We start from the raw sequence: 13,406 nt of genomic DNA on the forward strand, positions 1-13,406 counted from the left end.
CCTGACCTGGCTCCATGTGACCATCATCTCTTTGGGAAACTGAAAGGCTCTCTTCATGGAACAAGGTTTGAAGATTATGACTCCCTTGTGCACGCTGCCAAACAATGGCTTCAACATGTTGGTCCAGAATTTTACTGTGCGGGTATACAGGTGCTGGTTCCAAGATGGCGTAAGGCAGTTGAGAGGGATGGAAATTATGTGGAGAAATGAAAATATTGTTCCTAAAGTAAGTATCTACACGCTGTAAAACTTTCAAACATGTAGAATAAAAGATGGATTAAAAGAAATAGTGTGCATTTCTTTTGGAGTGACCCTTGTAGCAAATTTGATATTCACAATGCAAAAAGGTTGATAAGTGGTTGGTTGGTTGATTTTTGGGGAGGGGATCAAACACTGTGGTCATTGGCCCCATTGGATAAGGGTAGGATGGGGAAGGAAGTAGGCTGTGCTCTTTCAAAGGAACCATCCTGGCATGTGCCTGAATCGATTTAAGGATATCAAGGAAAACCTAAATCAGGATGGACAGACCCGTATTTGGACTGTCGTCCTCCTGAATATGAGTCCAGTGTGCTAACCACTGCGCCACCTCGCTTGGTGCTTAACTTCGAGAGGTTCTCTTGAGTAACAAATCGAGCATAGGAACCTGTGTCAGGAAACATCATCCAATGGCGCTGGAGAGTTTTGAAGTTATAGGCGCTGGCGCCTGCTACTAGGCTACCCTGTCGACAACAAATGTGTCTGTGTGCAGACGGACCATAGGCAGAAAGTCTCACAATGTTGTTTGTTGTTGAGTGATCAGGAATGGTTGCCACAATCGCAAGTGAAGAAATGGAGATAGCTACTGCATAGACAATCGTGGACTTTGGAATGTAACTGGATACTACAGGGAATAGGAATAAAAATCTTTACTTGCCAATAAGGACCCTGTGTGTTCTTCATTTTAAATTTCGGAGGACGACAGCGCGAAAACTTCAAGGCAGAAAAGAAACTTGACACATGTCACTGGTAAGAGCATTTTTCCAAGTTTCAAATTTTAATTCTTGTAGTGACATAGTTGGAGATCCCATGTCCAGTAGACAGGCGTGTCATAACATTTAGAGAAACCATCCACTCCGTACTGTCACTCAAAGTATCTAGCTGTAGACAGACAACTCTGCCCACAGATTTCCAAAGTGGGCTGTAGTCGCATCTTTCCAGGTTCTCCACACATAATGACGTTTGTCACATCACAAACTGTGTCCATACTCAGGATCCATAGAGTGAGTCAAATACTTGAGGACATGCTCTATCCACTGATATGTGTCTGCTTTCTGCATGTCTCATAATTCCTGCGCAATCGTCTTCAGAAATTCAGGATGCATTTATGAATGACCTCATATGAAGCATTAGATGATTTTCATGGAAATCGCTTGTAGTTGAGTTGGTACCGTGTTAATTTACAAGTCTCTGGTTCTGTTCTCACAAACAGCATTTTTCCCTGTAATTTAAATTTTGTGTGTACTCGTATTATCAAATCAGTGTGTTAACAAACAAATACGGTGTAATTTTTTTAAAATAAAAGTAAAATATTTTTGTTTTTTATCACTAATGCCATGATAATATGTGGATACACTATCAGTTGCAATTTGGTGCAAAAATGTAAAACATAAAAGAGTAAATAAAGTATTGTTTTTATTTATGCAGAGGGTGTGCCAGAAATGTTGCGACAAACTTTGAGAGGTTGTAGAGGTTGTCTTGAGTAACAAATCGAGCATAGGAACCTGTGTCTGGAAACATCATCCAATGGCGCTACAGAGTGTCGAAGTTATAGGCGCTGGCGCCTGCTACTAGGCTACCCTGTCGACAGCAAATGTGTCTATGTGTGCGGACGAACCATAGGCAGAAAGTCTCGCAATGTTGTTTGTTGTTTAGTGATCAGGATTGGTTGCCACAATCACAAGTGAAGAAATGGAGATAGTTATTGCATAGACAGGCCTTGTCTCTTACAAATACGATGCACTGTTGCCTTGGTGGATCACAGTTTCAGATATAGGTTTCCATCTACAATCAGTTTTTCTCCTGGAACCCTCTTAAATCTCCAGTATTTTTCGGTACAGAGGACAAAAAAAAAACTGCAAATGGAAACTCGTGTCTGAAACTCTCATCCACCATCGCATCCATACGAGACAAGACCTGTCCACGCAGCAGCTATCGCCATCTTCTCCACTTGCATCATGGCAATCAACTACAATCACTGAGTAACAAACAACATTGCAAGACATTCCCCCTATGGTATGTCAGCGTATAAAGTCCCGTTTGCTGGCAAAGGGATGGCCTAGCGGCAAGCGCCGGCGTGTATAACTTGGACGCTCCATAACGACATTGGAGGACGTTTCCAGATTAGGGTTGCTGTCGTCTACTTGTCCCTGACGACATCCTCTACTGCCTCTGGAAGTTCGTCGCAACATTTCTGGGATGCCTCTATACTGCATAGTATTATTGATGTATATCGTTGTTGTATGTATGTTGTATGTTAACCGGGGACCTAGAAACGATGGAGAGGCTCCGTCCGCGCCACAGCCACAGTGGTCCACAACCCCACGACGAATACCATAGTCCAAGTTCACCCCTCGACCGCCCCAGACCGAACCCAGGGTTATTGTGCAGTTCGTCCCCCGATGGACCCCCCAGGGAACGACTCACACCAGACGAGTGTAACCCCTATGTTTACATGCTAGAGTAATGGTGGTGTACACGTACGTGGAGAACTTGTTTGTGCAGCGACCGCCAACATATTGTAGCTGAGGCGGAAAAACCAGTCTGCATTCGTCGAGGCAGATGGAAAACTGCCTAAAACCATCCAAAGACTGGCCAGCTCACTGGACCTCGACACAAGTTCGCCGGGCGGATTTGTGCCGGGGACCAGGCGCTCCTTCCCACTCTGGAAAGCCACGCATTAATGGCCATGTATACAGTTTGTTTCTTAACAGTGAGGGGTGTTGTATGCCTGCATCAAACTGAAATTTATTTCCAAGTGATTATAGAACGCAGAACATAATTAAAAATAGAGGATGCTATTTTGATTGAAAAATTTTGACACAATTCTTGTTAATTAAGATTTTCATTTGATAAAAAGTATGAATAAAATTAAATAAAAATAAAAAGAAGGTATTACTAGCGAGAATCGAACCATCATGTTCGTGTTTACTGAACTAGTAAGCTACTGAGTCAGATATCGCCAATTTCATAATGTATGTCAAATGCTTTCTGTTCAGCAGCACTCGAACATATCCTAATCTCTGTAGGTGATATTTCTGAGGTCTTTTGAAGAATATGTCAGACTGCTTTAGGAAACTGATGTCTGAATACTGTCACGAGTGTGTGGCCTTCTGCTTTACAGTGCAGCTGCAGCCAGTGGATCCAGCCTCTGTGGAGAACACGCTCCTACGAGGTGGTCCGCTGACGGGCGAGTACCAGTTTCTCCAGCTGCACTTCCACTGGGGTGAGAGCGATGATATGGGCAGCGAGCACGCTGTTGATGGCTCCTAGTAAGTGGCAGCGTTAACAGAACCTTCACATACACCGATGAGCCAAAACATAAGACCACTGACCACCGCGACTTTGTATGCCTTGTATGCCTCCTGGTGGCTTTGCAGGCACGTGACGCGGTAACAAGAGTATGTGAGCAGAGTAGACACAGATGGGGGATCACCCTAGCGAAGACATGGACTGCAAATGCTTAAATCCACTGTGACAAATGGTAGGTTATTATTGTATTGAGTCTACGAAGGAGTAGCTCGTAAACGGCGAAGCTGATCGAGGAGTGAGGATCTATGAAAAGAGGTAGAAGGACAGTGAAACTATCACTAGGCGCTAAATGGTTGGATGTCTACTGTGTAACGTGATCTGTGGCATCTCTGCCGAAAGAGCACAATGCTGGTGCACACACAAGTTTTACAGAGTACACCGTTCATCGTGCATTGTTGAACATGGAGCTCCGCAGAGGACCACCCCTACATGTTTACATGTTGACCCAACGACGGTGTCAGTTACGATTGCAGTGGGGCTGGACCATCGGGACTCGGCCGTCGATCAATGGAAACGTGTTGGCTCTTCGGGTGAATAACATTTTTGCTATACTGGGTCGACGGTCGTCTCCAGAAACGCCATCATCGAGATGAACAGTGGCTCGTAACGTGCAGCGCGCCACGGTAACAGGCTGGTGGGAGCAGTATTGTGCCATGGGAGACATTCTCGTGCGCTTGTATGGGACATGTGGTAGTAATCGAAGACACGCTGACAGCTGCAAAGGACCAGCATCCGTTTATGCTTGACGCATTCCCCAATGGCGATGTCATCTTTTAGCATTATAATACCCTCTTAGCCAGAACTGTGCAACAGTACTTTGAGTAACATTATAGTGAACTCACGTTCATGTCTCGACGACCAAATTCACCTGATGAAAATCCTGTGCAACCCATCTGGGTCGCATTCAGGGGCCATCACTGCCTACACAGATATACGGCCCATTATTTACGCGAAGTATGTGACCTGTGTACAGACATTTAATGCCACATACCTCCACAAACCTACCAACAAACAACCGGTCTCTTATACGCAGAATCAGTGATGTTCCAAAGCTATCAAGCAGGTGGTCATTATGTCTTGGCTCATGAGTGTAATAGCAGTGGACGCCTGAATATGGAAATGTTGTGGTCTTCAGTCATAAGACTGGTTTGATGCAGCTCTGCATGCTACTCTATCCTGTGCGAGTCTCTTCGTCTCCAAATAACTACTGCAGCTTATATACTTCTGAATCTGCTTCTTCTATTCATCTCTGGTTCTCCCTCTTAGATTTTTACTCCCCACACTTCACCCCAATACTACATTGACGATTCTGTAAGGCGTCACTGTGTGTTGTATCAACCGACTCCTTCTATTAGTCATGTTATGCAACAATTTTCTTCTTTCCCCAACGTAGTTCAGTCCTCAGTCATTCGATCAATCTATCCAGTCCTAGGTTTTATTGCACGTGATATATGTCAATTTCCAACCAATAGCTCAATACATACTATCAATACTAGGAATAAGAACAATCTACGTAAAGACCTGAAATCACTTACCTTGATCCAGAAAGTGGTCCAATATGCAGGAACACACATTTCCAATAAATTGCCAGCAACCATTAGAAACTTCGTTTCAGATAAAGCACGATTTAAAAAGAGTTTGAAAGACTTTTTGATAGGCAGCTCCTTCTACTCTGTAAATGAATATCTTAACAGGGACAGTTAGTCCAGCTTAAGTAAAAACGTCTGTTAGATTTCTGTTTTGAAGTCAAGATAAGATATTTTGAGCATAAATTTATTAAAAGTACATAACTATATTTCATCCTGACAGTGTATTAATTCTGGAAATATTAGCTGTTCCAGTTTACTGCAATATATTCACCTGTTTTGACATCTCCTGACAGATGACCAGGGCAGTGAGCAGTATATACAAACATTTTATGTTTTTTTATTATACTAGTTTTACTTTGTTTCAAGACATTATTGATTCTGTTCAGCCGTTATTCCAAGTCCTTTGCCACATCAGACACCATTACAGTGTCACTGGCGAAAACCAAATGGCTATAACTATGTATTATTTTTTGTGTGATCAGTACAACTCCTGGTCACACGGACTATATCTAACAACATGCCAAGGATACGAAAGGATATGTGCAATTATCGAGTCAAGAACATTAAAAAGGCATATTCTGCATCCTAGAATTGCTTTTGGCAAAGCATGCACATACACAAGGTCTTAACACATAAAAATAGTCCCATAGGTATCCAGTAGCACAGACCCAATTGTTTGGAAGATGTTCATTTAAAAACGTCCAAACCCTCATACCCCAATGTTCAGGTGCCTGATCATGGTCGAAGATGTAATTAATCTGTGGAACCCAGATCTATCTGTGGCACTAGTTACTGGTCAAGCACGTCTGCGTAATTGTTTGTTGAAACCTTTAGCTCACTGAAGAAAAATGGACCATACATGTTTCAGTGCTGACACCGCTTCAAACTTGTCAGTTACGCTGATGCTCAAACTCGTAGGTAAAAATACAAATCGAACTTATTGGAACTTAGTTTGACGAGTTTTGTTGCTCAGCTACCGACCTGATTATAAAGTTAAAGGATTGATACTATGCAAGAAGTGTCACAATACCCACTTAACATCCATTCATATTCCACTATTGATGCAATTATAACAGTTTTGCCCAGATATAAGTTTTATTTATGTCAGTAACATGTTTGATGTTACACAAATTAGGTAAATTCTTACTTTAAATGTGGTTGGTTGGTTTGTGGGATTAAAGGGACCAGACTGCGATGGTCATCGGTCCCAACTTTAAATCTGGTGTTTTTGCAAAATCTGAATAACAATCTCGCAGATATACAGTTTCTGACAGAAAGATGTGTACACTCTTTGTCAGGCTCTATCGATATTGTCGTTCGATTTGAGTTATGAGTGTGTTCTAGTATGGTCTTTGGTTCAACAGATGTTAGTATTTTCATCTCAGTATTGGGAAAACAAGATGCCTGGAGCACGATTGACATTCGAGCAACGAAACTGTATTGTGAATTCGTTTTTCAAGTTTGATAAAGCCGCTGAAGTGTAACGCCAGTGGAGGCGGGAGTTTGGAACAGAACCGTCAACCCTTCTAATAATCAAATGCATCACTGACAAGTTTGAATTGCATGGAACGATTTGTGATAATCGCAAAGGAAGATCAGTAAGACAGTGTACAGCTAGAAGTCCCGTTTCGTCGGCTCTCGTGTTAGAAACGTTTGTTAATTCTCCACAGAAGTCTGCTACGCAATGTGGACGTGAAGTGGGAGTAAGCAGTAAAAGTGTGCAAAGAATTCTGTAAGCTACAAAGTGGAAAGTTTACATTCCACGATTACTTCACGCGGTTAATGACGACGATCCTGATCACCGAACGCAATTATGTGAATGGTGTCAGCAAATGGTAACTGATGGCGAACAATTTGTGGCGGAGGTAGTGTGGAGTGACGAGGCACCGTTTAAACTTAATGGAACCGTGACTTGGCATAACAGTGTATACTGGGCACCGGAAAAACCGCAGGTTTATGTGGATAAAGCGGTCAATCTACCAGGGGTCATGTGTGGTGTGGACTATCATCTAGGGGCTCAGTAGGACCCTTCCTCTTTGATGCAACTGTCACGGAGAAGTTTGCCTGAAAATGTTATGCACATCGATTTTGTCAGGTGTACGTGCGTTTTATGGAGCTCATGAACAGGCCTTCTACCAACAGGACGGGGCGCCACCACACTACCACCTAGCTGTACAAGCTCTCCTCGATGACAATTTTCCAGGGCACTGAATTGGATGAAGAGGGCCCACTGAGTTCCCTCCAGTGTCACCAGATCTAACACGTACGTACTTTTACTTGTGGGAAGTTGTGAAAGATAATGTCTATCGACGTAAGCCACGCACGCTGCAAGAAGTTCGCCAGGAGATTACAGCGACATGTGCAGCGATCTCCACTGTGACATTGACTGACATATCTGTGGCGCCCGCTCGTCGTTCTGTTACGGTGAACATTTAGAAAATTTAAAGTAACCATGTGCTAAGCTGAAGGTTCTACAACATGTGTGATCATTTATTAACTATAAAATAAATACATAAGTAATACTTTTCGTTCCTTAACCCTTTGTTGCCGGACGGTACTTAAAAGTACCAGTAAGTTTGGACTCTCATTATTTTCTCGTGGTGCAGTTTCGTGATCTGAGAGCTTGTCGGTACGTAACAGTAACTCTGCTCTACTGTTTCATAGATGTTATTGTGCAATACATAGACCTCTCTGGCGGTCAGAGCTTGAAATTGTTTTTCGCGCGCTGCTGTGAAAACAGAAGATTGTATGTGCTTGTTTCCATGGTGTTGCCTGAATTTGTGCGCAATTTATTGAAACTTCCGTTGAGTTTTCCATTGTACGTACTTACCTTCTTTGTTTTTTTTGTAATAGTTTGAAGCATTACGTTACAAGTGAATGAGATAAAGTGGAAAATATAAGGTGGACTTATTAGTACCGTCAGGTTGTGCGAACATTTTATTGTAGCAACAATGCGTCACCTCTCACTAGTTGTTCTGTCCACTTTTTCTCACACAGAAATCCGTAAATACATTTGCCTGTGGAACAATTAGAACAAACAGGAAAGGTTTGCCAGGGAATTAACCTAAAGGAAAATGTCTAAATCAAATCACAGAGAGTCATCTTTAGAACTAACAGTATTTCAATAGAAGGAAAATACAGTAGTGTATTTTGCGTCAAACTTTACAGTAGTATATTTTGCGTCAAACTTCCATGGCACTGAACAGAGCGTAGTGACAAGAAAACAGAAAGATGGAACTAGTATGACTATACCATGTCCAGTTATTTTATGTGATTACAATAAAACATGGGTGGTGTGGATCATGCAGACAGATTACGTTCAACTTATGGTCTTGACAGGCGATCAAAGAAATGGTGGCACCGTCTCTTCTGGGGAGCAATAGAAATTTCTTTTGTCAATGCTTACGTCATTTTCAGTGATCTACATGGGGCACTGCCACTGCTGGAATTCAGGCGTGATGCGGCACTAGGGCTAATGAATGAACAGCAAGTGTCAAATCTCAAAAAGAGAAACTCTGGTAAAGATGAAATAACTCTCCCAAAGAGAAGGAAGGATAACTTTTCTGTTCTGAAGGATGTACGTCTTGGCAACCGAGGACACCATTTTGTAGTGTTCAGTTGTAAAAGAGGACGATGCGAAATGTGTGCGAAAAATAAAATTCAGTCGAGACCACATTCACAATGTAGTACATGTAAAGTGTATTTGTGCTGCAATATGAAAAAGAACTGTTTCCTACAATTTCATGAGGTATCACTAAATATGTGATATGTGTATACTGTCAAAAATGTATAGCTAAGTTACTATGTATTGTGAAGCTGCTCTAGAATAAATTTATGCGAAATTAAAAAAAAATCAGAAATATCATATTTCTGTTAATTAATTTTCTAATGTAAAAAATTTAATATTTATGTGGAATAAGGTACAAGTCATAAAAATTGGAGCATTTTTCTGCGCATGTTGTGATTCTGTCCATGGAATCTGACGGTACTTCTGAGAACCAGGAGAGAAAAAAGTTGTAAAAAATAAAATAAAATTTTACAAAAAATCCTAGCGTCATTTGAGGCCACAATAGCATAAATTCTGCAAAGAAAATGTTAAAAAGTAATTTTTTTCTTATGTCAGGAAACAAAGGGTTAAAGTGTGTGTACATTTTTCTGGCGGTCACTGTATTTTGTAAAATACAAAATATGAAATGTTATATTCAAAATGGTGCTCACATATTTAAGTGGTGTCGAAAATTTGACTTTCTGTAAGAAATTTAATGTAAGGAACTTTGAGTTGCAGTGGTTTGATTAATTGCTCTTTTGTATAAAGGAAGCTTACAGAAAGTGCCTGACGCTGTTTTTCTTGAATATTAAACCTCCATCCTCCCATTGCTGTTCAGTTTCTTGAGGCCATGGCGTTGGAATCTTGACTTCTCCTGGTGTTAGGTGCCTTCTTCGTCACCATCTTTCTTATTTCATTGAATTTGAGTGGTGAATCCTCTTCAAGTTGACTTTCCCAGATATAAGCTTATGCATTACAACAGCGGAATGTCTTTCAGCTACAGAACCCAGACTGACGCAACCACATGCAGAATATTTCATCTCATTAGACTTGGAAGTGACTGACACATTGGGTTTTTATCGCTAAAGGCAGAAAAAGAGATACTGTGATCCAATTGCTCAGATGAGCAATAAAATTTTGTAATTGGTGTGGTACAACCCCCATCAGTTTGGCACACAGATTTTGCAATAATTTGCAAAATGTGAGAAACTGGTGAGTGAATTTTGACACTAATCAAAGCATAAAAAATGAGAGCTAGTTTATGTGTTAAAATCAACTCATCAGCACATTCTTAGAAATATAAAAGGAAATTGAAACTCTCAGAAAGCATATTCTAGTAGACAAATAAACAAACATGAATTAAATGAGAATTGTTCAGTCAGTGCAGATCTTGATCAGTTGTGTGCTTCAGGTAAATTACGTTCAAAATTAAGGTTTGAATGAGATTTTCTAAAATGTTTATAGTTAATGCCTTCTTGTATATTACAATTTGTTTCATAAATGTAAAATTGCTTAGTTTGACTTATAGGACTATTATAATTATGCTTGAAGGCCAATGTTAACCACATGAAAAGTAAATGTGATTTGAGTAAGAGCAGGAATAAATGTGCACATAATATACAGGTTGTTTCACTAAATGTGTTTCCCTCTGAAGTTACAAAGTAATAGGCGACGGAAATATTTATTGCTGTAGGTCACCATAAGAAACTTACACTGTCTGCATAGCTATCAACATAGTTTATTGTGTTATTATCCAAAGATTAACATCAAAAAGATATAATTTTTTAAATGGAACAATAGTTGTTTCTATCATGCACTGAAATCAATAACACCAGCTGTGTTTATATCAATTTAAATTATAGCCCTATCACTTTTAGTTTTGGAGCTATAACCCTTCAGAATTTCAGGGGCAGATACCACACACGCTGCACATAATACGATGCGCCTTCTAAATGTGGTGCGGCCTAGTTGCAACGTCTCCAGTGTCACGAAGCGAGAAGCTTCCTTGATGCGCTGTTCGACTGCCAGCTGTCGCCACACACGGTCGTATACCCGAGAGTTCGAGCCACACAAACAAATGGGGCTCAATATACCACAGTTACTGATATCACATGAAGATGGCATACACGAACAACGAGTATGTTGACATGTTGCTGATGCTCGGTGAGTGCTGACACGATGCCACTGAAGAAGCCATGGCGTACACCATGAGATATCCCAGGAAAAGAGCTCCGACAGCCATTACGTTCTTACATGCCGAACAATGACTTCGGGAAACAGGCAGCTTGGTAATGTGCCGCAGTAACAGACAACGAACTGCAAGAAGTGAGGAGATGGAGGTGTTTGTTTTAGCTGCAGTACATCACGATCCTCATGTCAGCTTATGAGCCATTGCTGCAGTCACTGGTGTCACTCTCATATCTGTGTGGCAATTAGTACACAGCCACAGGTTTCACCCATACCACCTATCACTGACCCAGGAGCTGCATGGGAACGATTTCATTCCCGGTGGGGTTAGGGATTTTCTTTGCCTCGTGATGACTGGATGTTGTCTTCTGTCCTTAGGTTAGTTAGGTTTAAGTAGTTCTAAGTTCTAGGGGACTGATGACCATAGATGTTAAGTCCCATAGTACTCTGAGCCATTTGAACCATTTTTTTGGAACGATTTCTGTGCGAGAGTTACATTCTGTGGCCATGTTGCATTTCACGGTGGAGTCTTTACAAGGTGTTATGTTCTCTGATGAGTCCACATTCACAAATTATGGTGCAGTGAATCGCCATAACATGCACTACTGGGCTGCAGACAATCCTTGGTGGGTACAAACTATCGACCGTCAATGTAGGTGGTCTATTAATGGATGGTGTGGAATCCTTGGGGATGAAATCATCAGTCCACACTACTTCCCAGGTACACTGACAGGTGAGTTATATAGCGCGTTTATAGTCGACAGTTTGGGTGGTCCCCTTGTGTGTGTACACGCGAGAGTCCATATGTGGACGCAGAACAAAGGTCGTCCAGCCCATTCTGCGCGTGCTGTTGTGGAAGAACTAAACAACATGGTTTGCAGGATGTTGGTTGGGGCGCCATGATGCTCATTCATGGAGCGCAAGGTCGCCCAATTTAACACCATTAAGAGTTCTTTTGTTGAGGATATCTAAAGGATCGTGTTTATGTCACTGAGCTCACATCCCCAGAGGATCTAAAACGGCGCATTGAGGACGCATGTTGTTCCATGACACCGGCGATGTTACATCTCGTCCGCAGATCCTTTAGAAGGCGCATTGCATTGTGCAGTTAGGAACATCTCATTTAAATCAACTTCCCACCGCCAGAACATCCATCACCCACCACACAGCCATGTATTATGTACAGCATGTGGTATCTGCCCCTGAAACTTTGAAAGGTTATAGCTCCCAAACTAAAAGTGATAGGAATGTAATTTAAATTGTTGTATACACAGCTTGAATTACTGATTCCAGTGCATGATGCAAACAACTATTGTTCCATTTCAAAAATTGTATCTTTTTGCTGTAACTCTTTGGATAATAACACCATAAACTATGTTCATAACTCCTACCACAATAAATATTTCTGTTGCCTATTACTTCATAACTTACAGAGGCAGAAACATTAAGCGAAACACCCTGTAATTAGACATATAAAATTTGAACTCCTTTGGGAGATCAAATTTTTAAGAAGATCTACATAAATCATGTACACACAAACTTATGGAAGAACATCAGTGTAGCTTACTAGAATAAGCAGCTTTCCTGAAAGCAACAGTGATTAAAGCAATAAATTAGTATACGTGAAAAACTACTATGCTTGTTGAAAACAAGCTATGCATTTTTCTCAATTTTGTGTTCTTTATTCTTGCTAAAATGTTGAAGTAAGGTTTAAATTTGAAATTTCCATCCACTACATTCTAATTACATGATACTTTTATGCACAATCTGTATTTTTACCACACATAAATAAATTCAGAAGACAAAATTTCAGTACACTGCATATTTGTGTTTGCAAGCATTTCAACTGATTAGCACTCCCCTGAGTTACTATGTCTGCGAAAAGCTTTGCTTTAGGGCTTTTTCCACTAATTCACAAGGTATGTCATCATCATACTCCTCTATCCTAGCACACTGCATGTCATTAACTTCAGTTCCTTTACTATTACCGTTAATATTAGATACACTTTCAGCTGGTTTAATGGTCACGTCAAATCTGTGATCATTCCACTCATGGTTACTATTTTGAAACTGAATCTCTACATTACTTAAATTTTGGTTACTATTACTCATATTTTCTTTAAAATAGTTATCAAACCTCTTTTTATACTTTTTCCACCACCCTATATACAGTTACCTGCTTATCGTAGTCAGTCTTTCTCAAAAGGACTTAATAAGAAATTTTCCTAAATTCATCCAGATACTGTCAAGAAACCTTTCACCTTCTGACATACCAACATCTGAATTTACACATAGTGAACTTTGCTCAGTATTTAAATGATCTTCACTTCCATTTCTATCAGAAACATGATCTCAGTTAGGCATTTTTAATTTGACAAACGTCAAATAACACACATTTCCTTAGAATCCCCTACAGAATCTAACAGCCTTACAATGTCTGAGACATCATTTTCTTCATCTCCTAACATTATCTCTTCACTGAACGAGCATAATAACCCACTTCTTCTTCATCTTCA

General features: G+C 40.7%; 1 protein-coding gene across 1 annotated transcript in view; it reads left to right on the forward strand.

Moving 5' to 3' along the window:
- LOC126215329 (putative carbonic anhydrase 3) overlaps positions 1-13,406 on the forward strand; it is a 119,323-nt gene that overhangs the window by 64,414 nt on the left and 41,503 nt on the right. The window contains exon 3 of the mRNA XM_049942010.1: positions 3,380-3,527. Within this exon, the coding sequence (XP_049797967.1) occupies positions 3,380-3,527 (148 nt within the window). The remainder of the gene's footprint in view (positions 1-3,379; positions 3,528-13,406) is intronic.

The sequence above is a fragment of the Schistocerca nitens genome, chromosome 12 (assembly GCF_023898315.1).
Source record: "Schistocerca nitens isolate TAMUIC-IGC-003100 chromosome 12, iqSchNite1.1, whole genome shotgun sequence".
In the NCBI taxonomy this organism is placed as follows: domain Eukaryota; kingdom Metazoa; phylum Arthropoda; class Insecta; order Orthoptera; family Acrididae; genus Schistocerca; species Schistocerca nitens.